We start from the raw sequence: 25,926 nt of genomic DNA on the forward strand, positions 1-25,926 counted from the left end.
GGGGAGGGAATAGGCAGAAGACCGCCAAATCAGATCTTTTTAGTACTTAAAACGCAGCTTAAAGCCTTTATGTGTGGGAGGTAAAGGTGATCTAGGGCAGGGGTCCCCAACCCCCGGTGCACGGACCAGTCCCGGTCCATGGCCTGTTAGGAACTGGGCCGCGCAGGTGAGCTGCTTTCACCCACCCACCCTCACCCCCACCCCAGAGTACGTGGGCACAGGGCGCCATCTCGCCTGCCCAGCCAAAGCGAATCCAGCACACTGGGGTGGGGTGGCTTCGGAACGGCGTGCCTGGCCGGAAGCCGCTCTGGGAGAGCAACTTCCGGGCGCGCCGTTCCGAAGCTGCCCCACCCCAGTGTCCTGGATTCACTTCGGCTGGGCGCCCATCCAGCCGAAGCGAAGCCAAGACGCTGGAGTGGGTGGGGGGGGGGCGCTTCCCAAAACCATCCCCTCAACCCCCCCCGCCGGGTCCATGGAAAAATTGTCTTCCACGAAACCGGTCCCTGGTGCCAAAAAGGTTGGGGACCCCTGATGTTTGGGCTGCCTGGCTAACTTTTCATTTTAACTTTTAAAATCCTTTGCTTTGTGCAGGGTTTCAAACGTGCTGTAACTCCTGAATGGGTTTTTTTATAGCTGCATGCGTCAGCCGCTTAGAGGGCCTGATCCGGTTTGGAAAGCAGGCCAGAATTTATTTATTTTTAAAGAAGCTCAGGTAAAAACTTTTCTTTTTCCTAAAGCTTTTAAAACTTGATTTTGTTCTGACTTTATACTGTTAGTTTTACCCTACCCAGTGCCTGTTTACCCTACCCTGTGCCTGTTTGCTTTCTCTTCCCCTCCTTATTGTTTCATTATGATTTTATTAGAATGTAAGCCTATGCGGCAGGGTCTCGCTATTTACTGTTTTACTCTGTACAGCACCATGTACATTGATGGTGCTATATAAATAAATAATAATAATAATAATAATAATAATGGAATGCGCTCCCCCAAGCACTGCGGGGGGGCCCTACTCCCTTGCCGTAGCATTTTAAATTATTCCAACAAGCAGGCCAGCAGAGAGAGAGAGAGAGAGAGAATGGGGTGGGGTGGGGGGCTGCAGTAAGAGAACAGGCAGACTTTGCCCAGTTTCTGCTTTGCCCCTGCCGTTACTGGCATGCAGCCCCACGTGAAAAGTGTTCCCCACCCCGTACTATGCAGATATCTATCTGGGACTAAATCCCATTGAATACAGGGGAATTCTGGCACTGGACAACAGGAAAAGTTCCTGACTGGTTAGAGCAGTGCGACAGTGGAACCAGTGACCTAGGGAGGTGGTGGGCTCTCCCACACTAGAGGCATTCAAGAGGCAGCCGGACAACCATCTGTACATTTTACAAGAGCTCTGTGAAGCCTGGTAGGTTGAGGCACTTACACGGCTTGGGACCACAATACCTGACGGAACGCCTCTCCCGATGTGAATATCCCCGGTCACTACGTTCAACATCTAAGGTCCTCCTCCGGGTGCCTACTCCGAGAGAGGCTCGGAGTGTGGCAACGAGGGACGGGGCCTTTTCGGTGGTGGCCCCCAGACTGTGGAATGATCTCCCTGACGAGGCTCGCCTGGCGCCAACGCTGCTATCCTTTCGGCGCCAGGTTAAGACTTTCCTCTTTGCCCAGGCATATGGCGGCGCATCTTAATCACCCACACGTTTAGGGTTTTTTTTTAACGGTTTTTAATGCTTTATGTGTGTATGTTCTGTGTTTTAGAATTTTAAATTTCGTCTACTCGTTTTTATCTCAGTTTTAGAATTTCTGTAAACCGCCCAGAGAGCCCTGGCTATGGGCTCACTTATTATGTAAGTGTAATAAATAAAATAAATAAAATAAATATATTAAAATATTTGGCTCAATTTGGGTTACCTATCTTTCTGCTATTCTCTTCACCCTTAGTATAGTATTTTAAATGAGTGTTTTTGTACGTTTCAATCTTTGCAGGGGTCACTGAAGAAGACACCCCGGCGTCGAAACCTGCTTTTTTAATTTCATTAAAAATGTTATTATTTCATTAATAACATTAATGCAGTCAGATGTATACAGTAGATGCCAGCGCACTTTAATTGTTTAATACTGTTGTTGAATTGTATTTATGTGATAAAACTTTGTTAAAATTGTCTTTTTCCTTAACCCTTTGAATCCGGATTGTTTTGGTTTTCATTTTTGTGAACCGCCCAGAGAGCTTCGGCTATGGGGCGGTCTAAAATGTAATAAATACTGTAAAAACATAATAAATGACTTGATTTATTACACTTATATCCCGCCCCATAGCCGAAGCTCTCCGGGCGGTTTACAAAAGTTAAAAACAGTGAACGTTCAAAACAAATATCCAAAATTTAACACCGTCAAAACCATAAACAGTATAAAAACAACGGTATCCATTTAAAAAAAACAACCGTTCTGGGGTCCGTTAAAAAAACAAACAAACTTAGCGTCGTTAAATGCTGTTAAATGAATAAATAAAATTTATTCCTTAAATAAATAAATAAAATGCAACGAAGCCACGAAGAAGAACTGTTTGGAAGCAAACATTTAACGTGGAAGGACAGAATCGCCGCCCCCCCGTCCCCGTTCCTGCGCCACTAAGATACACCTTTCAAACTCCCCCACTAGGTAACATTTCAATTGTTGATTCTGGTTCACCTTTCCCCAGGTGTGTGTTGATGCTCATGTACCGCGCTGTCCCTGTTAGACTTTTGTGTTCTCGGTACGGGATGTGTTTTTTGGTCTCTGGATCAATGTACTCTTTGGCCAGGCCAAAGTCGATGATGTGAATGGTGTGCTGGCGCTTGCTTCCGGGACGCCCCACCAGGAAGTTCTCCGGCTTGACGTCTCTGTAGATCAGGCTTTTGGTGTGAACGTACTCCATCCGCGTGATCTGGGGGAGGGAAAAAAAAAAGGGGGGGGACTGTCAGAGTTGCGTGCGTGCGTGCTCAAAAAAAAATAAAAAGCAGCATTCGAAATGTTGGGCCTAGAAAACCCGATTCTGAAAAGGCCCGGCAGTCTCCCAGCCTTGTAAATACACCCAAAAAAGCTAACCTGTTGTTGTTTTTTAAAAAACTAGCCCAGTTTGTATGACTTAACAACTCATGGTCTATTAACCACAGGTTGTTTGGGAGTTTGCAGACGCGCACTTCCGGTACACTAAATAACCTGGGGAAATCCAGTCCCTGAGATGTTCTCCGTGATAGAATCATAGAATAGTAGAGTTGGAAGGGGCCTATAAGGCCATCGAGTCCAACCCCCTGCTCAATGCAGAAATCATCCCTGACAGATGGTTGTTCAGCTGCCTCTTGAAGGCCTCTAGTGTGGGAGAGCCGACCACCTCCCTAGATCACTGGTTCCATTGTCGTACTGCTCCAACAGTCAGGACGTTTTTCCTGATGTCCAGCCAGAATCTGACTTTCTGTGTCCTGCACTCTGGGAGGATTGAGAAGCGATCCTGGCCCCCCTCTGTGTGACAACCTTTCAAGTATTTGAAGAGTGCTCTCATGTCTCCCCCAATCTTCTCTTCTCCAGGCTAAATGTGCCCAGATGTTTCATAGAATCATAGAATAGCAGAGTTGGAAGGGGCCTTCAAGGCCATCGAGTCCAACCCCCTGCTCAATGCAGGAATCCACCTTATACAAACCCGGAATTTTGGTTGTAGAGAAACAAACCAGTGTTATAATCCAAGAACAAACCACGAACTGGGGCTAATTGTAAAAACTGGGTCACTAATAGAAGTATAGCATTAATAGAAATATAGCTTCCAAATCGCGTGAGTTACTGGTTCCTCTCTATTCGGCTCTGATTAGGCCTCATCTAGAGTATTGCGTCCAGTTCTGGGAATCACATTTCAAGAAGGACGCAGACAAGCTGGAGGGGGTTCAGAGGAGGGCAACCAGGATGATCAGGGATCTAGAATGAAAGCCCTATGAGGAGAGACTGAAAGAACTGGGCATGTTGAGCCTGGAGAAGAGAAGATGGAGGAGAGACATGAGAGCAGTCTTCGCATACTTGAAAGGCTGTCACCCAGAGGAGGGCCGGGGTCTCTTCTTGATCATCCCAGAGTGCAGGAGACGGAATAACGGGCTCAAGTTACAGGAAGCCCAATTCTGTTTGGACATCAGGAAAAACTTCCTGACTGTTGGAGCAGTACAACAAAACATCAGGAAAAACTTCCTGACTGTTAGAGAAGTACGAAAGTAGAACCAATTCCCTAGGGAGGTTGTGGGCTCTCCCACACTAGAGGCCTTCGAGAGGCAGCTGGACAACCATCTGTCAGGGATGCTTTAAGGTGGATTCCTGCATGGAGCAGGGGGTTGGACTCGATGGTCTTCGAGACCCCTTCCAACTCTACTATTCTATGAATCTATGACTGTGTGTTTCCATTCTGCCTGCAGAGGAGGCGAAAATGGAAAAAAATACAGACTTCTGGCCTTTTAGTAGACTAGGTTTTTTTTTATTAAAAAAAGGGCATCTTTTACTAAGTGGTCTGGCAGTGGAATGATGGAGCCTTCCAATTCTCCTCCACCAGCCAACGAACTATTCAGAGTAGCGGATGAATAGAATTAAATACAGATTCAGCTTTCCAAAACCTCTCCCCGAAATATATATTTTTTAAAGACAAGAGCAGGGCAAAAGATATAACACAGAGAGATGTGTTGCTCAAACCAAAACAGGATGGCAGGCGATGGATAACAGGGGTCCAGATGGATCTTCCCTGGGGCTGATGGGAGTTGTAGTCCCAACGCTTCTGGAGAGGGCCAATTTGAGGCCAGCTGCTGCAAAGCATCAGGGGGCACAAAGGCAACAGCCGTGGAAGCTGTGTCAGCGGTTTCTCACCAGTTGGATGGCGATCATGAGGACAGTCTTGAGAGTGAACGTCCGGTCACACAGGTCAAAGAGGTCTTCCAGGCTGGGGCCCAGCAGTTCCAAGACCATGGCGTTGTACTTCCCGCAGGGGCCGAAGTAGTAGACCTGAGGGATCCCTTCTGGAAGGGGTTGAGAAGAGAGAGGGAGGTAAAGAAAAGGTGAATCTGATGCGACCGCTAGGTTTTCTAGGATTGTAAACCTCTTGGGGCAGCGCCCTTACCCGTCGTTCTTTGCGAAGCACCATGTATATGTCACAAGATACCAGAGTTGCAGAAATCCTGACCTGATGGGCAACCTAATATGGCTCCCTTGAATCTCCAATCCAACCTGCGTACACCCCCCTCCCCCCATGGTTACTTTCATGGGGCAGGGCTCAGCCTCCAAACGGAGGAATTCCCGCACCCCAGAGGAATCTCTAATGTTATCTCCAAATTGAGAGTGGAGATAACAGCGGGGATGTCCCTGTGTGCTGCTTTCCGTCCCACAGGGGTGCTGGCAGTGGGGAACCTGGCTGAGGCTAGAATGCTGAATACAATCATTAAAAGACCATGTTAAAAAGCGCATTTCTCCTTATAAATAATCCTAGACATTAGATCTGGACATAAAACTATTATCAGTGCTGAATACAATCAATGAAAGAGCACATTAAAAAGCGCATATCTCCTTATAAACAATCCTAGAAGTTAGATCTGGACATAAAACTATTATCAATGCTGAATACAATCATTGAAAGAGAATGTTAAAAAGCACATATCTCCTTATAAACAATTCTAGACGTTAGATCTGGACATCAATGCTGAATACAATCATTGAAAGAGAATGTTAAAAAGCGCATATCTCCTTATAAACAATCCTAGAAGTTAGATCTGGACATAAAACTATTATCAATGCTGAATACAATCATTGAAGGAGAATGTTAAAAAGCGCATATCTCCTTATAAACAATCCTAGAAGTTAGATCTGGACATAAAACTATTATCAGTGCTGAATACAATCATTAAAAGAGCACGTTAAAAAGCGCATATCTCCTTATAAACAATCCTAGAAGTTAGATCTGGACATAAAATTATTATCAATGCTGAATACAATCATTGAAAGAGAATGTTAAAAAGCGCATATCTCCTTATAAACAATCCTAGAAGTTAGATCTGGACATAAAACTATTATCAATGCTGAATACGATCATTGAAAGAGAATGTTAAAAAGCGCATATCTCCTTATAAACAATCCTAGAAGTTAGATCTGGACATAAAACTATTATCAATGCTGAATACGATCATTGAAGGAGAATGTTAAAAAGCGCATATCTCCTTATAAACAATCCTAGAAGTTAGATCTGGACATAAAACTATTATCAATGCTGAATACAATCATTGAAGGAGAATGTTAAAAAGCGCATATCTCCTTATAAATAATCCTAGACGTTAGATCTGGACATAAAACTATTATCAGTGCTGAATACAATCATTGAAAGAGCACGTTAAAAAGCGCATATCTCCTTATAAACAATCCTAGAAGTTAGATCTGGACATAAAACTATTATCAATGTTGAATACAATCATTAAAAGAGCACGTTAAAAAGCGCATATCTCCTTATAAACAATCCTAGAAGTTAGATCTGGACATAAAACTATTATCAATGTTGAATACAATCATTAAAAGAGCACGTTAAAAAGCGCATATCTCCTTATAAACAATCCTAGAAGTTAGATCTGGACATAAAACTATTATCAATGTTGAATACAATCATTAAAAGAGCACGTTAAAAAGCGCATATCTCCTTATAAACAATCCTAGAAGTTAGATCTGGACATAAAACTATTATCAATGTTGAATACAATCATTAAAAGAGCACGTTAAAAAGCGCATATCTCCTTATAAACAATCCTAGAAGTTAGATCTGGACATAAAACTATTATCAATGCTGAATACAATCATTGAAAGAGAATGTTAAAAAGCGCATATCTCCTTATAAACAATCCTAGAAGTTAGATCTGGACATAAAACTATTATCAGTGCTGAATACAATCATTGAAAGAGCACGTTAAAAAGCGCATATCTCCTTATAAACAATCCTAGAAGTTAGATCTGGACATAAAACTATTATCAGTGCTGAATACAATCATTGAAAGAGCACGTTAAAAAGCGCATATCTCCTTATAAACAATCCTAGAAGTTAGATCTGGACATAAAACTATTATCAGTGCTGAATACAATCATTGAAAGAGCACGTTAAAAAGCGCATATCTCCTTATAAACAATCCTAGAAGTTAGATCTGGACATAAAACTATTATCAATGCTGAATACAATCATTGAAGGAGAATGTTAAAAAGCGCATATCTCCTTATAAACAATCCTAGAAGTTAGATCTGGACATAAAACTATTATCAATGCTGAATACAATCATTGAAGGAGAATGTTAAAAAGCGCATATCTCCTTATAAACAATCCTAGAAGTTAGATCTGGACATAAAACTATTATCAGTGCTGAATACAATCATTGAAAGAGCACGTTAAAAAGCGCATATCTCCTTATAAACAATCCTAGAAGTTAGATCTGGACATAAAACTATTATCAATGTTGAATACAATCGTTAAAAGAGCACGTTAAAAAGCGCATATCTCCTTACAAACGATCCTAGAAGGTAGATCAACATTATTATGCCCATATTACAGATGGGGAAGACTGAGGCTGAAAGGAAGTGAGTACAGCTTACCTAGGAGGCTGGGGGCGGGGAGCAGGCAGGCATAATGCCAACCACTAAGTGCAGAGAAGGAAACATTATTCTACCCAACTTGTTTAGAATCAGTAACTTCTTCAGTTAGCCTGCCAGAGGAGACTCGTCAGCTTTACAGTCTTTTAGCATTCAAGAAAGCTATCAAGACTGATTTCTTCCTGCAGGCCTATCCAGTGGAATTTTAGGATGCTTTTAGTATGCTTTTAGGATGTTTTTAGGATGTTCTTTAACAATGTATACCAGTGGTTCCCAAAGTGGGCGGTACTGCACCCTTGGGGCCGGTGGGATTGCATAAGGGGCGTTAAGAGGCAAGGGGGCAGCAGGGGGGCGCTAAGGGGCGGCAGGGGGCACTCAAAGTGGTCTTTTCCGAGAAGCGCCTCTCCAGAAGGTCTTAAAACCCAAGAACATTTTTATGGGAGAAGGTAGTTTGGTCCCAAGCCATATAGGGGAAGAATCCACACATGTATTAATACCGTTTAAGAAGAGTTAATATTCCTAATATTTGTGTTTACTAAGGTAAGTGGGAAACCGCCAGCGGAAGAAAATATGAGATTTTGGAAGCAGGAATAGATCCCGAGGTGGAGGGTGCACTTATATGTTTAGGATGATTATATATGTAATGATAGGATAGGTTATAGTTAATATTTAACTTGTATATGTATTCAACATTTATTCAAAATGTATGTAGTATGTTGTGTTGTTGTTTCTTTTTTGTAAGATTTTTATTTTGTGTAAAAAAAAAAGGAACTGGAAGGTTCAAGGGGATTATCTTATAGAAGATTGGTATAAAGAAATATGGGATATTGCTATTAATGATAAATTAACATGTAACATGAAAGTTAGAAGAGGAATGCTAAAAACGAATGACTTTGAAGGAATATGGAAACAGTTTTTAGAATCTGTATTATTAAAGGGGAGAGGGAAAACACCCCCAGAAGAAGTAATGAGATTTTGGAAATATGAATAAGATCCCGGGGTTGGAGGGAACACACTTATGTTAATTACGTTATGTTAAAGGGAATTAAGTTAGATCATAGGTTTATTAAAATGTTTACTTTATATTACTGTGTATTATGGGGCATCGTTTTATATTGTATTGTTGTATTGTTTGGATGTTTTAAAAATAAAAATTATTAAAAAACAAGCAAACCAAAAAAACGTTCCCCTTTTGAAGTTCCCTTCTGCCACTTACCTGCATTGCCGAGCTGTTTGTAGAATCGATATTCCAGGTGGAGTTGTGGAGCTCTGGATTTGATAGGTTCCTGTGGGAGAGGGCGGGGGGGGGGGGGAAGCGTTACAAAACCCCATAGCCACTTCTTGCAAATGTGACATGAGTTTAAGAAATAAAAGTAGGATCGAATGGTAAAGGAAGCAAGGAAATGCAGGCAGCAGTTCCACGCACACTTACCAAAGCTTCACTGGACACAATGGGGCTTACTTCTGAGTAGACATGACATAAATAAATAGAATAAGATCCCACCCACCCACCCATATACACTTTGGATTCTTTCTATCAGTTTATAGGACAAAAATAACACCCCTTTCTTCTACAAAGAACCTGGAAACATGTTTAATCAGTAGTGTGTGCTTCTGTGTGTGTTTCTAAAGCCCAAATGCCTCCTTCCCCTGGGGAGGACTGGATGGAGGCATGGAGGGGGAGGGATTGAGGAGAGAAAAGAAAGAGTAAGACGCAGTGAACTTACCAACTTGATTGCGACGTATTCGTTCGTATAAAGGTTCTTCCCTGCAAAAAAAATAAAAATAAACAAGAGAATTGAGCAAAAATAGCAGGGGGGAAATCAAACATTTCTCACACCTAGTGGTCCCATGAGAAGTGCTGGGAGTGCAAGAGATGGTAGTCCTCAATATTTAGTCTTCTTAGCCTGACAAGCTGGAGGGTGTTTGGAGGAGGGCAACCAGGATGATCAGGGGTCTGGAAACAAAGCCCTATGAAGAGAGACTGAAAGAACTGGGCATGTTTAGCCTGGAGAAGAGAAGATGGAGGGGAGACATGAGAGCACTCTTCAAATACTTGAAAGGGAGGGCCGGGATCTCTTCTCGATTCTCCCAGAGTGCAGGACATGGAATAATGGGCTCAAGTTACAGGAAGCCAGATTCCGGCTGGACATCAGGAAAAACATCCTGACTGTTAAAGCAGTACGACAATGGAACCAGTGACCTAGGGAGGTTGTGGGCTCTCCCACACTAGACGCCTTCAAGAGGCAGCTGGAAAACCCTCTGTCAGGGGTGCTTTAGGGTGGATTCCTGCATTGAGAGGGGGGTTGGACTCCACGGCCTTGTAGGCCCCTTCCAACTCTGCTATTCTATGATTCTATGATTCTATGAAATACTTGAAAGGTTGTCCCACAGAGGAGGGCCAGGTTCTCTTCTCGATCCTCCCAGAGTTCAGGACACGGAATAACGGGCTCAAGTTACAGGAAGCCAGATTCCGGCTGGACACCAGGAAAAACTTCCTGACTGTTAGAGCAGTACGACAATGGAACCAGTGACCTAGGGAGGTTGTGGGCTCTCCCAACCTAGAGGCCTTCAAGAGGCATTCAGGACAACCATCTGTCAGGGATGCTTTAGGGTGGATTCCTGCATTGAGCAGGGGGTTGGACTCAATGGCCTTGTAGGCCCCTTCCAACTCTACTGTTCTATGATTCTATGATTTGTCAGATTTGGGGGGGGGGGCAATTGGTGGCTTGAAAGGGAATCAGAAGGAACACACCCACAACGCGCGCACACACATGCTTTAGAACAGTTTCCTTATAGAAGAAGAACCACATTATTTTCAAACCTTGATAAGACAGCATTTAAATAGATATTTCATAGGTGAATTTGGGGAAAGAGGCCATAACAAGATGGCCCAGCATCTGCTTTGGGGAAAGAGGCCATAACAAGATGGCCCAGCATCTGCTTTGGATGATATCAGATTCAACCTCTCACTAATCATCAGATAACAGGCGGCGGAAGAGACCTTTCTCTGCGTGGAGAGACATTCTCCATCAGAAGCAGGTGATGCCGGGGTATATGGTCCAAAGTTGGTACAAAGCTGCTTAATATGCAAATCCTTTTTACGGGGGGGGGGGGGGGCTTGTCAAAAGTCATCTAAGCATAACCTCCTTCTGGTGTCCAGGAATATATGCCCCCCTTTTTTCATAACAGATAGAGAAAGAATGTTTTAAATAGGAAATAGAGAAACAAAAGGGAAAGAAGAGAAAAAAGAAAGAAGCAAACCAAAGAACCCTGCTTGTCAGTCCTAGAGACAAAGAATAGTAGAGTTGGAAGGGGCCTCTAAGGCCATCTAGTCCAACCCCCTGCTCAGTGCAGGAATCCACCTTAAAGCATCCCTGACAGATGGTTGTCCAGCTGCCTCTAGTGTGGGAGAGCCCACCACCTCCCTAGGTCACGGGTTCCATTGTCTTACTGCTCTAACAATCAGGAAGTTTTTCCTGATGTCCAGCCGGAATCTGGCTTCCTTTAACTTGAGCCCGTTATTCCGTGTCCTGCACTCTGGGAGGATCGAGAAGAAATCCTGGCCCTCCTCTGTGTGACAACCTTTTAAGCATTTGAAGAGTGCTATCATGTCTCCCCTCCATCTTCTCTTCTCTTCTCCTGTTGGCCTTATAGCTCTCAGTCTTTCCCAAGCCCAGCAATACTCACTAAGTACTAACCCAGAAGGGACCAGAATTTTCGATCATATAACACCGATTCTGGCCCGCTTGCATTGGCTGCCTCTGTGTTTCCGAGCCCAATTCAAGGTGCTGGTTTTAACATATACAGCCTTACACGGCTTGGGACCACAGTACCTGAAGGAACGCCTCGCCCCCGACATGAACCTACCCAAACACTACATTCAACATCTAAGGTCCTCCTCCAGGTGTCTACTCCGAGGGAAGATCGGAGGGTGGCAACAAGAGAGAGGGCCTTCTCTGTGGTGGCCCCTCAATTACGGAATTATCTCCACCACGAGGCTCGCTTGGCGCCGACATTGTTATCTTTTCTGCGCCATGTCAAGACTTTTCTCTTCTCCCAGGCATTTAGCAATACGTAATGAGCCTGGGTCTAGGTATTTTTGGGCTCATCATTTCTAAAGTTGTTACAGTGGTTTTAATTGTATGCGCATTTTGTATGTTTTTAAATTTTGTAGATTGTTTTTAAATGTTTTTATCGTCTGTGAACTGCCCAGAGAGCTTCGGCTATGGGGCGGTATACAGATGCAATAAATAAATAAATAACCCTTCCTACAGACTACTGTGCAAGAAAAGTTCCTCTGAGCATGCAAAGAATGCCTTCTCCCGTCACCAGTGAACAATTGTAGACTGCCTAAACAACACTTTTAAAAAGGGTTCCTTCTAGCGAGGGTCACAAGCTGCTCATACAGGCCTCTGCTTCAGTTCTAATCTTTTTTTCATAATAAAAAGATATGAAGAACTGCCCTCACCAGAGACAGAATTCTAATTTAAGAAGTTGGGCTGCCATAGATAATTCAAGACCACTGCTATGTTGCCCAGATCGGTACAGTTTGCCAGACACACACAAAAAAGAACCAGAAATACATACCGGCCCCATTCAGAAGACACCTTAAACCATGACTTTAACCATGGTTAAGCCAGAAAGCCAGGCTGTGTTCAGAAGACACCTTAAACCATGGCTTTAACCATGGTTAAGCCAGAAAGCCGGGCTGTGTTCAGAAGACACCTTAAACCATGGCTTTAACCATGGTGGTTAAGCCAGAAAGCCGGGCTGTGTTCAGAAGACACCTTAAACCATGGCTTTAACCAGGGTGGTTAAGCCAGAAAGCCGGGCTGTGTTCAGAAGACACCTTAAACCATGGCTTTAACCAGGGTGGTTAAGCCAGAAAGCTTATTCATCTGTTGACACAGTGCAACAGCACCCTCCCACCCATGTTCCCCAGCAACTGGTGTATATAGGTTTATTGCCTCTGATACTGGAGATAGCACATAGCCGTCAGGGCTAGTAGCCATTGATAGCTTTCTCAATAACTAGACGGCAGGGACACTGATTACTGATTTTTGTAAGCTGCTCCGAGAGTCTTTTTTAGCTGAAACGTGAGGTTAAAGTGCTTTAAATAACAAATAAATCCCCTTCATACAGCAAACTAAACCACGCCATGTCTACCACTGCATAGAAGTCTCCGTGTTTGTTTGTTTTATAGAAACTGAAAAAGAAAGACCATGTAAATCGCCGGGTGAACTTCCTTTCCAGTTTCAAAGAGAGCAAAGCAAATCTGAGTGACGGAAGCCGTGTTTAAAGTTTTTAGCCCCAAATTACAGCGTCGGAGACGTTGTCTTTTTAAAGGCGAAGGACAGAAAGTCTGCTGCGTACCTGCGTACTCATACAAAGCAAAGCGGTGTTGCCATTTTTGAACCCATCCGTGGCCAACACTCCCGCAAGACACACAGGTTCCGCCTAAACACCAAATTTAGCCGCCGGCTTCCCTCAACAGGAAAACGTTCAATCCTTTTAACTGTGTGGTATTTTTTTTATGGATGTTGTTTTTGGGGAGGTTTTTCCTTTTGGGCCTTTACTTAGCTGCCCGGCTTAGACAGAACTGCAAAACGTAAAATCTGTAAGCAAGACCAGTCCCATAGAATATTCTGCAGATAGAATCATAGAACAGTAGAGTTGGAAGGGGCAAAAAGGCCATCGAGTCCAACCTCAAACACAAATAGAAAAGCAACCCTTAAAATAGGACAGGAGAGGCATCTATGTCCACCTTTTCGTCCTCTTCCCCAATCTGGGGCCATTCATATGTGCTACAACACCCATCATCCAACACCCAGAGTGGGAAGGGCCCCTGCATTTTTCTGTAGGTCTTTACGTCTTTCTTTCAAAGCTTACCCCCTTGAGCAAATTATGGAAAAGATCCAGTCATTAGGGAAGAATAATTAAACAAGGGGGGACGGTGGGCAGATTTCAAAACAGGGCCTTTTTGGTGGTGGCAACCAGGTTGTGGAATTCTCTCCCCAGAAAAGGCCCAGTTGTGGCCTTCTCTTGAGGCTCTCGGGTGAATGGAGGCAATGTCTTGTTTGTCTGAACAAGCATTCTATTAAGTTTTGGAAAACATCTTTTTGTGACGCAGGAATGTTTTCAATGAGACTGGTTTTAAAGACCCATGTTGTTTACTGTGTAATCTGTACAGCACCATGTACATTGATGGTGCTATATAAATAATAATAATAATAATAATAATAATAGTTTAGCATTATATATATATATATATATATATATATATATATATATATATATGGTGTAAGCTACTTTAGGGGCACTTTTGGAGGACAAAAAAGTGGAATATAAGCAAATAAAATACCTATGGTTCAGACTCTAAAATGTTTTCTCTGAAGAACCCAAGGAATGAAGTGATAAAGGGAATTCTGTACAAGAATTGCAAGAAAGGCAAATGCTATTTTGGGCTGCATTCATAGAAGTATAGCTTCCAAATTGCGTGAGGTACTGGTTCCTCTCTATTTGGCCCTGGTTAGGCCTCATCTAGAGGATTGCGTCCAGTTCTGGGCTCCACAATTCAAGAAGGACGCAGACAAGTTGGAGCGTGTTCAGAGGAGGGCAACCAGGATGATCAGGGGTCTGGAAACAACGCCCTATGAAGAGAGACTGAAAGAACTGGGCATGTTTAGCCTGGAGAAGAGAAGATGGAGGGGAGACATGAGAGCACTCTTCAAATACTTAAAAGGTTGTCACACAGAGGAGGGCCAGGATCTCTTCTTGATCCTCCCAGAGTGCAGGACACGGAATAATGGGCTCAAGTTAAAGGAAGCCAGATTCCGGCTGGACATCAGGAAAAACGTCCTGACTGTTAGAGCAGTACGACAATGGAATCAGTGACCTAGGGAGGTTGTGGGCTCTCCCACACTAGAGGCCTTCAAGAGGCAGCTGGACAACCCTCTGTCAGGGATGCTTTAGGGTGGATTCCTGCATTGAGCGGGGGGTTGGACTCGATGGCCTTGTAGGCCCCTTCCAACTCCGCTATTCTATGATTCTATGATTTCAAATTCTCCCAATAATCTGGTGATTGGTTTACAGCCGAAGTGGAAAACACGAATGCATTAGGTCACCGTTAAAAAGCCCACGGCCCTTCACCGGCCCTTTTCTGTACTCCTCCCCCTTAAAATAATTTGTTCCGGCAACTCTGTACGTGCAATACTCCCTCTGACACCTGCTCCAGTGCATCAGGCCAGCTTCGCCCCTGACCTTTTATTCTAAAGACTCTCAAGTATTTGATTTTAAAAAAAAGAAAGAAAAGTGACTGGAGAACGGAAGCGGAGTTAGACTTCAAGGGTTCTATTTCCAGCGCTGATGGACACCCATTTTGGGTGCCCTTGAGAGAGGGGCGGCGGCTTTCTGCTAGGCCATGTTAAACAGGGCACGTGCCTCTCTCCAGAAACAGTGACGTGCACACAGCAACGGTTTTACAAGCAAAACCTTTGCGAGGTTCGCTCACCTGCTGAGAGAGCCCCCGTGTAGCGGCCACAGAACCTCGGTGTGTTGTGAAGGATTTGGGGAGATATTTGCCAACTACCCTCTTTCCAAGAGCAACCAGACCTGACTTTAGCCATTTGCGACCACTTTCAAGCTGGATTACTGTAAGACACTCTTTGTGGAGCTGCCCTTGAAAACAGTCTGGAAACTTCCCTGGGTCAATTTCCCTTCAGGCCAATTCTGCCCCAGCTTCATGGACATCTAAATTTTGTTTCTGGTCTCAAATCAAGGGGCTAGCCCTCAACAGATGGAGCAGAGTTCTCAGGAATTACCACCTCTAAAACATGTAGAACACCTCCATCGGTATATACAGAGGTATGGAAAGCTTAAGAACGTAAGACGTGCCCTGCTGGATCAGACCAAGGATCCATCTCATCCAGCACTCTGTTCACACGGTGGCCAACCAGCCATCGGCCAGGGATGAACAAGCAGGACATGGTGCAACAGCACCCTCCTGCCCATGTTCCCCAGCAACTGGTGCACACAGGCTTCCTGCCTCGAATACTGAAGATAGCACACAACCATCAGGGCTACTAGCCATGGATAGCCTTCGCCTCCAGGAATTTCTCCAACCCCATTTAAAGCCATCCAGATTGGTGGCCATCACTACATCTTGTGGCAGTGAGTTCCATAATTTAACTCTGCGCTGTGTGAAGAAGTCCTTCCTTTTATATGTCCTGGATCTCCCACCCATCAGTTTCATGGGATGACCCCGTTGGGTCCTAGTATTTTGAGAGAGGGAGAAAAATGTCTCCCTGTCCACGTTCTCCACACCATGCATAATTTTGTACACCTCTATCATGTCTCCCCTTAAACTCCTCTTCTCCAAGCTAAACCATCCCAGTTGATATCACCTTCCCTCATAGGGGAGATGCTCCAGCCCCTTCATCATTTTCGTTGCCCTTTTCTGCATTTTTTGCAGCTCTATAATATCCTTATAATAGCATATTTAGTTCCGGGGTGTCCTAAACTGAATTGCATTGCATTAATTAATGTTAAACAATCTTAAACCCAGGCGGGAATAAGTATATATAGGATTATAGAATCGCAGAATCGCAGAGTTGGAAGGGGCCTACAAGGCCATCTAGTCCAACCCCCTGCTCAATGCAGGAATATATTTGTATTGACGCCGAACATACATATGTGACGTTTATTTGACCTATGTAAAAGGAACTATAAATAAATAAATACATAAAAAAATATGCAGGTCCTAGGAATAATCCTACCTGGAGTAAGACCAGCTGTGTTGGATTGGACCTGCCAGTCACCCACCAGATATCTCTGTGGACGCACAAAGCGAAGAGTCTTTCTCTCCTGTTTGTCCCTCAAAGTGACTGGCAAACAGAGAATTTGCTCTCAGTGGTGATAGCTAACAGGTATTCAAAGCCTCCGAAATTTCCACGACATGCCCTTTTAACACCGTCTAAATGGGTGGCCGCCATCCCGTTACAGACCAGGGGAGCGATCACCTTGTAGGATGGGAATAGATGCTGCTGTTAAACCACTATTTCCACCACCTCCCAAGGTGTGTACAATTTGTCGCCTGAGGCACAAAACTAGCTTGCCAGAGAACAGAGCAGCTCTTAAGAACTGGAACTGACAAACCACAGGACCTATGAGAGAATGAAAGAACAGGGCATGTTTAGCCTGGAGAAGAGAAGATTGAGGGGAGACGTGATAGTTTTCTTCAAATACGCAAAAGGCTGTCACAGAGAGGAGGGCCAGGATCTCTTCTCGATCCTCCCAGAGTGCAGGACACGGAATAACGGGCTCAAGTTAAAGGTAGCCAGATTCCGGCTGGACCTCAGGAAAAACTTCCTAACTGTTAGAGCAGTACGACAATGGAACCAGTGACCTAGGGAGGTCGTGGCCTCTCCCACACTAGAAGTATTCAAGAGGCAGCTGGACAGCCATCTGTCAGGGATGCTTTAGGGTGGATTCCTGCATTGAGCAGGGGGTTGGAGTTGATGGCCTTATAGGCCCCTTCCAACTCGACTATTCTATGATGGAGGAGAGAGATGATAGCCCTCTTCAAATCCTTGAAAGGTTGCCACACAGAGGAGGGCCAGGATCTCTTCTCGATCCTCCCAGAGTGCAGGACACGGAATAAGGGGATCAAGGAAGGCAGATTCCGGCTGGACATCAGGAAAAACTTCCTGACTGTTAGAGCAGTACGACAAAACACCAGGAAAAACGTCCCGACTGTTAGAGCAGTATGACAATGGAACCAGTGACCTAGGGAGGTTGTGGGCTCTCCCACACTAGAGGCAGCTGGACAGCCATCAGTCAGGGATGCTTTAAAGTGGATTCCTGCAATGAGCAGGGGGTTGGACTCGATGGCCTTGTAGGCCCCTTCTAACTCTACGATTCTAGAGCAGCCAGAGTTGGTCAATTTCTCTTCTGCAGACATTTCAACTCAAGGCACCATCCAGATTAAATTCTGGATGACCTGCGATATAGGCTTGGTTTCTGAGGGTTCCCACCACCAACAGAAGCGCAACACGTGAGGGATGGGAGGCTTTGCACCTCTATGTATTTTGGATTACGGCTCCCGTAAACCCTAGCCAGGCCGGCCAATGGATTATGGGGCTATGAATATTGTAGCGCCACGCTGAGGGCGGCAGGTTGCCTCTCCCAGCTATAGCATCTCAAAAGAGGTCCTTTCTCCGATTTTATACAGGCTCTTAAAGCTGCAATCGTATGCTCGGTTACCTGGGAGTTAGAACGCTAGCTAACACAGTGGGAGTTACTATCTGAGTAAACACACATAAAACACGACTCTTTTACACTGGCAGGCTTTTAAAAAACCGGAGCCTTCTCCGGAGATGTGGTTTTGCACTAGGGGTGTGCACGCCCCCCCCCCCCCCGATCCTCTTCACGCCCGATCCGTAATTTGGATCGTATCATTAGCTGCCTTGAACACCCATGTTTGGGGGGGCGGAAAGGTGGGATATAAATGGAACACAAATGAACGCTGAATCCTCGCACTCAGGTCTGTTGTGAGAAGCAAGCCCCGGAAAAAGATTTGATCCGGGGTCGGCAGAATGCAACACCGTGCCACAGTTAAATGGGGATCTGATTGTGACCAGGGGGGGGGGGGAGAGAAAGAGAGAGAGAGATTGGGTAGGAGGGAGGAGGTACGATAAGAGACAAAATAATCCACAGCATTTGTGAGGATCTAGGGAAAAGTATAGCCTTAATACGGAGCGGCTGCCAGAGGCTGCATCCCATCTGGCCTCAGATGTGGAATCCTAACCCACGCCTACTCCCAAGAAAGCTGCCAGATGCTACCGGGGGCTGGGAACTCCCGTGACGTAGGCTCGCCCGCCGGAGAACACAGAGGCTTGCCTCGTGCGAGGTGTGGGCTGTGGAGAGCCTTGCACGTCAGCAGCCAGAAAGCACCGGATTCCCCCGCCACCACCACCAAAAATCCTCCTGCCTTTGAGGAATCCTCTCCGCGTTGCTTTATCAGCTGACTTGCGGCGTCCGGCACGGGACCCCTTTGTACAGCAAAGTATTCTGGGAAGCGTATCGTGGCAGCGGCCTTCAGCCTCTTGAGACCACAGATGCACCTCAGTATAGCTCTGATTCAACGTGAAATACGTCCAATAACAGGGCTGGGCAAAAATCGAGCTTAGAGGTATTATAGGGTGACCGTATGAAAAGGAGGACAGGGCTCCTGTATCTTTAACAGTTGTATTGAAAAGGGAAATTCAGCAGGTGTCATTTGTATATATGGAGAACCCGCTGAAATTCCCTCTTCATCACAACAGTTAAAGCGGCAGGAGCTATACTAGAGTGACCAGATTTAAAAGAGGGCAGGGCTCCTGCAGCTTTAACTGTTGTATTGAAAAGGGAAATTCAGCAGGTGTCATTTGTATATATGGAGAACCCGCTGAAATTCCCTCTTCATCACAACAGTTAAAGCGGCAGGAGCTATACTAGAGTGACCAGATTTAAAAGAGGGCAGGGCTCCTGCAGCTTTAACTGTTGTATTGAAAAGGAAATTTCAGCAGGTGTCATTTGTATATATGGAAAACCTGGTGAAATTCCATCTTCATCACAACAGTTAAAGCTGCAGGAGCCCTGCCCTCTTTTAAATCTGGTCACTGTAGTATAGCTCCTGCAGCTTTAACTGCTGTGATGTAGAGGGAATTCCACCAGGTTCTCCATATATACAAATGACACCTGCTGAAATGCCCTTTTCTATGCAACTGTTAAAGATACAGGAGCCCGGTCCTCCTTTTCATAGGGTTACCCTAGTATAGCTCTGATTCAACGTCCAATAACAGGGCAGGGCAAAATTCAGGCTTAGAGGTACTATTTGAGTGATGGTTGTTTTTCCTATCAGCTAAGGAGAGTTGAGGCATCGGGCATGGATCTAGCAGTTTCTCCGAAAGACCCCCAGGCTGAGAGCTACACTGGATTAGATGGACCGATGATCTGACTCCGATCGGACAGTTTCACACATGTGTTCAACCCTGTGAATCTTTCTCTTCTTCAAAACCCAACTATACTCAGTTCACACCAGCCTGATCTATCATGACTCAGTATAGCCCCATATCAATGTCAAACACATCCAATAACAGGGGCGGGCAACATTCAGGCTTGCAGGATCTATTTTAGCAATGTGTTTTTGTTTTTACTACCGCTTTCCCCAACTTGGGGCCCTCCAGATGCTTTGGACTACAACTCCTGGCATTCTTGACCGCTGGGGCTGATAGGGAGTTGGAAGACTAAAGTATCTGGAGAACACCAGGTTGGGGAGAACTGATTTACTAGAGTGCCAAGACCTACCAACCAAATCCAGACACATAATGGTGACCTGGAGGCAGGGTCAATGATCTATTGCACCTCATAAACCATGCACTGGTTCTACATGGGCGTGAGCATTAATTGGGCATCCTAATACATCTGCCTAAAACTGACCAGCAAAGCTGAACATTATTACCTGCATTTTACTCCCAACCAATTAGTACTCCCATTTTACTCCCAACCAATTAGTATTCCCATTTTACTCCCAACCAATTAGTATTAGATTAGTACTCCCATTTTATTCCCAACCAATTAGTACTCCCATTTTACTCCCAACCAATTAGTATTATTCCCATTTTACTCCCAACCAATTAGTATTCCCAGTTTACTCCCAACCAATTAGTACTCCCATTTTACTCCCAACCAATTAGTATTATTCCCATTTTACTCCCAACCAATTAGTATTAGTATTCCCATTTTACTCCCAACCAATTAGTATTAGTATTCCCATTTTACTCCCAACCAATTAGTATTAGTATTCCCATTTTACTCCCAACCAATTAGTACTCCCATTTTATTCCCAACCAATTAGTACTCCCATTTTAATCCCAACCAATTAGTATTATTCCCATTTTACTCCCAACCAATTAGTACTCCCATTTTACAGGTGAGGAATACAGAGGGCAAGAGATAAGCAATCAGCACAATGCCAGCCAGGGCAGATTTTTGATTTGTTTTTCTCTTGCTCACTTTAAACTATTCGGAGTCAGAAATCCTTAGAGAACTACTTTCTATCCTATAACCTACCTACCTTATAATATACCCAACAGGAGGAATCACTAGCAGTGAAAAATCAGTCTGCTGTTTCAGGGAAACTTGTCTGCCTTTACCGTCCTGAACATAGTTGGGTGGGAGTCACTGGTCCACAGCATTTGTAACAACTTTACATACCCTTCTGTGAACAGTGTGGAATGCAGATGGCCCACAGGTAGACCACTGGCCTCAGTCCCAAAAGTCCTGTTACATTTTACATTGAGATCCAGTAAGGTTGTCCAGGTGTTATCTTCTGTGCATGGTATGGAAGTGGAAGGATAAAGGGATTGACCCCCCCAGAAAACCCGCTCCAAGACAAAGAGATTAACCACTGAACTGGACTCTAGATTACAAACCTCCAAAATTCAGTTTACTGTCTTTCCCCGAAAGTAAGACCTCCCCCGAAAATAAGACCTCCCCCGAACATAAGGCCTCCCCAATAATAAGGCCACCCCGGAATATAAGCTACCGTAAACCGAAGCTACCGTAAAGCGTCTGACTCCTCTGGACCGTAGCGGCGGGCGCCGCCGCGCAGCTCACTGATTGGCCGCAGTGCAGCCGGACCTGTTCAGGCAGTGCGAGGTCTCTTTAAATCAGAGCGCCCGCGCCGCCGCCAAGACAAGCTGGTGCCTTCTGCTGCCTGTTGCTCGCTCTGCCCTGACGGAGTCTGGCTGACTCACAATTAGACAGTGAGTGAGTCGCGCGGGGCAGGAGTCGGGCACATTGTGTGGAATCTGGCCGGCACAGACACACAGGGGTGACTGAGGTGGTGGTGGTGGGGAAATGTCTGGTGACCATATACCGTATACAAGTAATAAATTTCCTCTTTTTTTGTTCAACAATAAATGTGTACCGTATTCTTCTTCATGGAAAAAGAAGACATCCCCTGAAAATAAGACCTAGCGCATCTTTGGGAGCAAAAATTAATATAAGGCACTGTCTTATTTTCGGGGAAAGACGGTAGTAGGTACAGTTATAAAGTTTGCAAAGGGCACTCCGCCCTTGCCACTGCTCCCAAAGAACAGCAAACACAAAATTCATACAACATCCACCAGCTTCCCCACTCTTGATGCCTTCCAAATGTATTAGACCACAACTCCCAGCAGCCCTGACCCCGGCTAGCTGAGGTTCACGGGCCCCAACTGTGGAGTCCGTGTAATACACGCAAAACAGATGAACTCATGCTGTCCTGCAAGGCGCTGGATGGCGAGCAAATTATGTCTGGAGCGCGACATGTTTTCCAAATTCTGCCAGAAAAAGAGAGAAAGGAGGCCGCAGCTTCCAAAACTGCCAGGCCAGCAATGTTTTTATTTGGAAGGGAATGGCTTTGTCTCGAGCAAAAGCGTGTGGGGCCGCGTGTGCGAAGCCAAAGCCCTCGGAAACAGGGACAGAGAGTAAATGCACGCTACGTGGGGCTGCCTTTGAAGGCGGTTCGGAAGCTGCAGCTTGTGCAAAATGCAGCGGCCAGCTTGATAACCGGAACCAGAAGATTTGAACATATAACACCGATTCTGGCCCCCTTCCATTGGCTGCCTGTATGACGATCAGGGGTCTGGAAACAAAGCCCTATGAAGAGAGACTGAAAGAACTGGGCATGTTTAGCCTGGAGAAGAGAAGATGGAGGGGAGACATGAGAGCACTCTTCAAAGACTTAAAAGGTTGTCCCACAGAGGAGGGCCAGGATCTCTTCTCGATCCTCCCAGAGTGCAGGACACGGAATAAGGGGCTCAAGTTAAAGGAAGCCAGATTCCGGCTGGACATCAGGAAAAACTTCCTGACTGTTAGAGCAGTGCGACGGTGGAATCAGTGACCTCTAGTGTGGGCTCTCCCACACTAGAGGCATTCAAGAGGCAGCTGGACAAGCATCTGTTCGGGATGCTTTAGGGTGGATTCCTGCATTGAGCAGGGGGTTGGACTCGATGGCCTTGTAGGCCCCTTCCAACTCTGCTATTCTATGATTCTATGTTTCCAAGCCCAATTGAAGGTGCTGGTTTTGACCTATAAAGCCTTACACGGCTTGGGACCACAACACCTGACGGAACACCTCTCCCGACACAAACCTACCCCAATACTACGCTCAACATCTAAGGTCCTCCTCCGAGTGCCTACTCCGAGGGAAGCTCGGAGGATGGCAACAAGGCAGAGGGCCTTTTCAGTGGTGGCCCCCCAATTATGGAACAATCTCTCCAACGAGGCTCGCCTGGCGCCGACATTGTTATCTTTTCGGCACCTTTCTCTTCTCCCAGGCATTTAACAATATATGCTGTGTTTTTTTAATTGACCTCAGAACCGTTGTTTGAAATGGATATTGTGGTTTTTATACTGTCGTTGGTTTTTTTAAAAAAATTGTATATTTGTTTTTAACGCTCACTGTTTTTAACCTCTGTAAACCGTCCAGAGAGCTTCGGCTCTGGGGCGTTCGAGAAATGTAATAAATAAAAAAATAAATATTAAAGACTCACCTAGACGAAGCTCCCCAAAGTTCCCACACCCAATCTTCTTCCCGACTCGAAAATTTGGGCCCACCATTAAGACTCCCGAGTTGGTCCCTGCCGTTCGGCCTCCGTGCGTGTTTTTGATGCCGCCTGTTTTAGACATCCTTCTGCCTTCTTCGTTTTCCCCTTTCCCTCCTCTCTTATCAAAATCCATAAGTTTGTGATACCCTGGCCTCTCCACGGTTACGCCGCTGCCATACAAATCCCAGCAGGGCCGAAACTTGAGGTGTGGGGGGAGGAGGGAGGGGGGAGGGGAGGGAAGTGGAGGGGGGAGGGAGAAAAGAAGGAGCCGGTCAAAAAACAGGACTCTTCCGGGTTAATAAACCATCATGGGTGATGGAGGAGGAGGAGGAGGGGGGAGGGCGCAAGGGGGCAGAATCTTCACCCGCATGTGCCGGGCTAGTGGAACAGGCGTCCTCTCGCTGGGCTTGCTAGGACACCAATCGCCACCTCCCACTGGCCACTCGCTGGAGAAGGCGACATGGTGGAAGACAGGACATCCCGCGGCGATCCTTCACGGCCAAGCTGCGGAGAAAACGGCACAGGTTACTGCGTGAAAAAAGGAAAGGAAAGGAACCTCTCGTGTAAGTCATTACGGACTCTTGGAGGGACGCCTGCTTTCGCTGACGTTTTCTTGGCAGGCCTTATTATAGCGGGGTGGTTTGCCGTTGCCTTCCCCGGCCGTGATTCCCTTTCCCCCAGCTAGCTGGGTACTCATTTTACCGACCACGGGAGGATGGAAGGCTGAGTCGACCCGAGCCGGCTGCCTGAAACCAGCTTCCGCTGGGATCGAACTCAGGCCGTGGGGAGAGTTTCGGCTGCAGAAACTGCTGCTTTACTTCTCTGCGCCACCCCCCTCCTAAAAAAACCCAGACATTTACGCAGCCGGAGCCAAGACGTCAACAGGTCCGGCGCGGTCAACTAAAGCGGCTGAAAAGCTTTTGGATCAAGCGAAAAAGAGTATCCCCTCGATGAACCGGGCAGCCCAGTTTTAAACAGTGACTTGTGTTTTTTCCGGGCTAGCGCAGTTAATTGATCTAATCAATGAAGAATGGGTGTGGGGAGAGGGTCTTGTCAGAATGAGTAGGATGGTCAACTCAAAGAAAGAGAGCGGCCCTCACTGTAATTGGGTAAAGATAAAGGACCTTTATCTTTAAAGGAGGGCTAGGATCTCTTCTCCATCCTCCCAGAGTGCAGGACACAGAAATATGAGAGAATTACATTTGAATACAAAGTATATTTATTGCACTAATATTAGGAGATTGAACCTACACAATATAGGTCATAGAATCATAGAATTGTAGAGTTGGAAGGGGCCCATAAGGCCATCTAGTCCAACCCCCTGCTCAATGCAGGAATCCACCCTAAAGCATCCCTGACAGATGGTTGTCCAGCTGCCTCTTGAATGCCTCTAGTGTGGGAGAGCCCACAACCTCCCTAGGTAACTGGTTCCATTGTCGTACTGCTCTAACAGTCAGGAAGTTTTTCCTGACGTCCATCTGGAATCTGGCTTCCTATACGCTGGAGCGTGTTCAGAGGAGAGCAACCAGGCTGATCAGGGGTCTGGAAAGAAAACCCTATGAGGAGAGACTGAAGGAACTGGGCATGTTCAATTAATTGTTACTGTTTTGAATTTTATTGTTATTATCTTCCTTAGTGGGTGGTTGAAAACCGCTATTCTGAACAATGATTTTTATAGTGTAGGGTAGGGGGCAGTGGGCATGAGTTAGTGGAACCAAGGGGGCGGTGACCAGAAAAAGTTTGGGAACCACTGCTTTATAGGTTAAATCCAGCACAGCTGTGTTGTCTGGTATTCAGTTTACCTTATTACCAAGCACTCTTATGCATGTCTACTCCGATGCAAGACCCTCTGAGTTCAATAGCGCTCAGCCCCAGCGAAGTGTGCACAGAACTGTACCCTCCGTTTCTCTTCCTTAAGAGAAGCAGTTCTCTAGCTGAAAAGCTTTTAATCCACGTTTTCGAAGGCTCCGAGTTTCCGCCTCGGAGTCTTAAAACCGAGGTTGGGAGCAGAAGGGAAAATATCCTCCCGGTACACGCACACAAACCCACTTTTTAAAGGGCACACGTCTGCTAATCTGGATTAGACACGGCTTCTCTTGAAGAGTTAGAGGGAAAAGGCAGTCAATTCCCAAAGGATTACCACCAAGGCGTGGGAGGGAAGCCTTTATCATCCTTCCGAATTAACAAGAGAGAGAAAGAGCAAACAGTGTACATGACTCAATGAAGGGCAGAAGGGAGGGAGAAGGAAAAGGTTAAGGACTGTGCTGTATTTTCAGAAAGGGGGGGAGAGGAAGCTGATATAGCCCCCTCCTGAAACTATTACCATTGTAGAATGCAGGTGTGCCTATGTGGGGGACATAACTTTAATATATAGGTTTAAACCTACTTCTTGCCTGCGGAAAAGCAGCATGTGAGGAAGAAGGAGAATACTGATGAACTAGGTTTCTAGATGCAGTGAGCTTTCGACATGAGGATCCTACCCCCAATTCCCATTAAGTCTGGGCATGTCCAAGATGTAAATCACAAAATGTTATGGAGTACCAGTGGCTGGTGGTACCAGGCCAATACATTCGCCTTGCAACGAAACACATCTGAATTGTTGGGTTTTCAGTACCTTTCCTAATGAGGAAAGGGGAGCGAGGGAAAAGCAGAGGTTTAATAAAATGAAATTTCAAATGGTTTGGGG

The 25,926-nt window shown here is 45.5% G+C and overlaps 1 protein-coding gene across 2 annotated transcripts in view; it reads right to left on the reverse strand.

The window, feature by feature from the left end:
- CSNK1G2 (casein kinase 1 gamma 2) overlaps window positions 1-23,458 on the reverse strand; it is a 39,596-nt gene extending 16,138 nt beyond the window's left edge. For both annotated transcript variants that reach the window (XM_063147280.1, XM_063147279.1), the window contains exons 1-5: window positions 23,187-23,458; window positions 9,333-9,373; window positions 8,822-8,891; window positions 4,861-5,009; window positions 2,677-2,911 (exon numbers count right to left, since the gene is read on the reverse strand). In XM_063147280.1, coding sequence (XP_063003350.1) covers window positions 2,677-2,911; window positions 4,861-5,009; window positions 8,822-8,891; window positions 9,333-9,373; window positions 23,187-23,373 — 682 coding nt within the window. In that variant the 5' untranslated portion in view covers window positions 23,374-23,458. The remainder of the gene's footprint in view (window positions 1-2,676; window positions 2,912-4,860; window positions 5,010-8,821; window positions 8,892-9,332; window positions 9,374-23,186) is intronic.
- Window positions 23,459-25,926: the final 2,468 nt, after the last annotated feature.

The sequence above is a fragment of the Elgaria multicarinata genome, chromosome 23, assembly GCF_023053635.1.
Source record: "Elgaria multicarinata webbii isolate HBS135686 ecotype San Diego chromosome 23, rElgMul1.1.pri, whole genome shotgun sequence".
In the NCBI taxonomy this organism is placed as follows: Eukaryota; Metazoa; Chordata; class Lepidosauria; order Squamata; family Anguidae; genus Elgaria; species Elgaria multicarinata.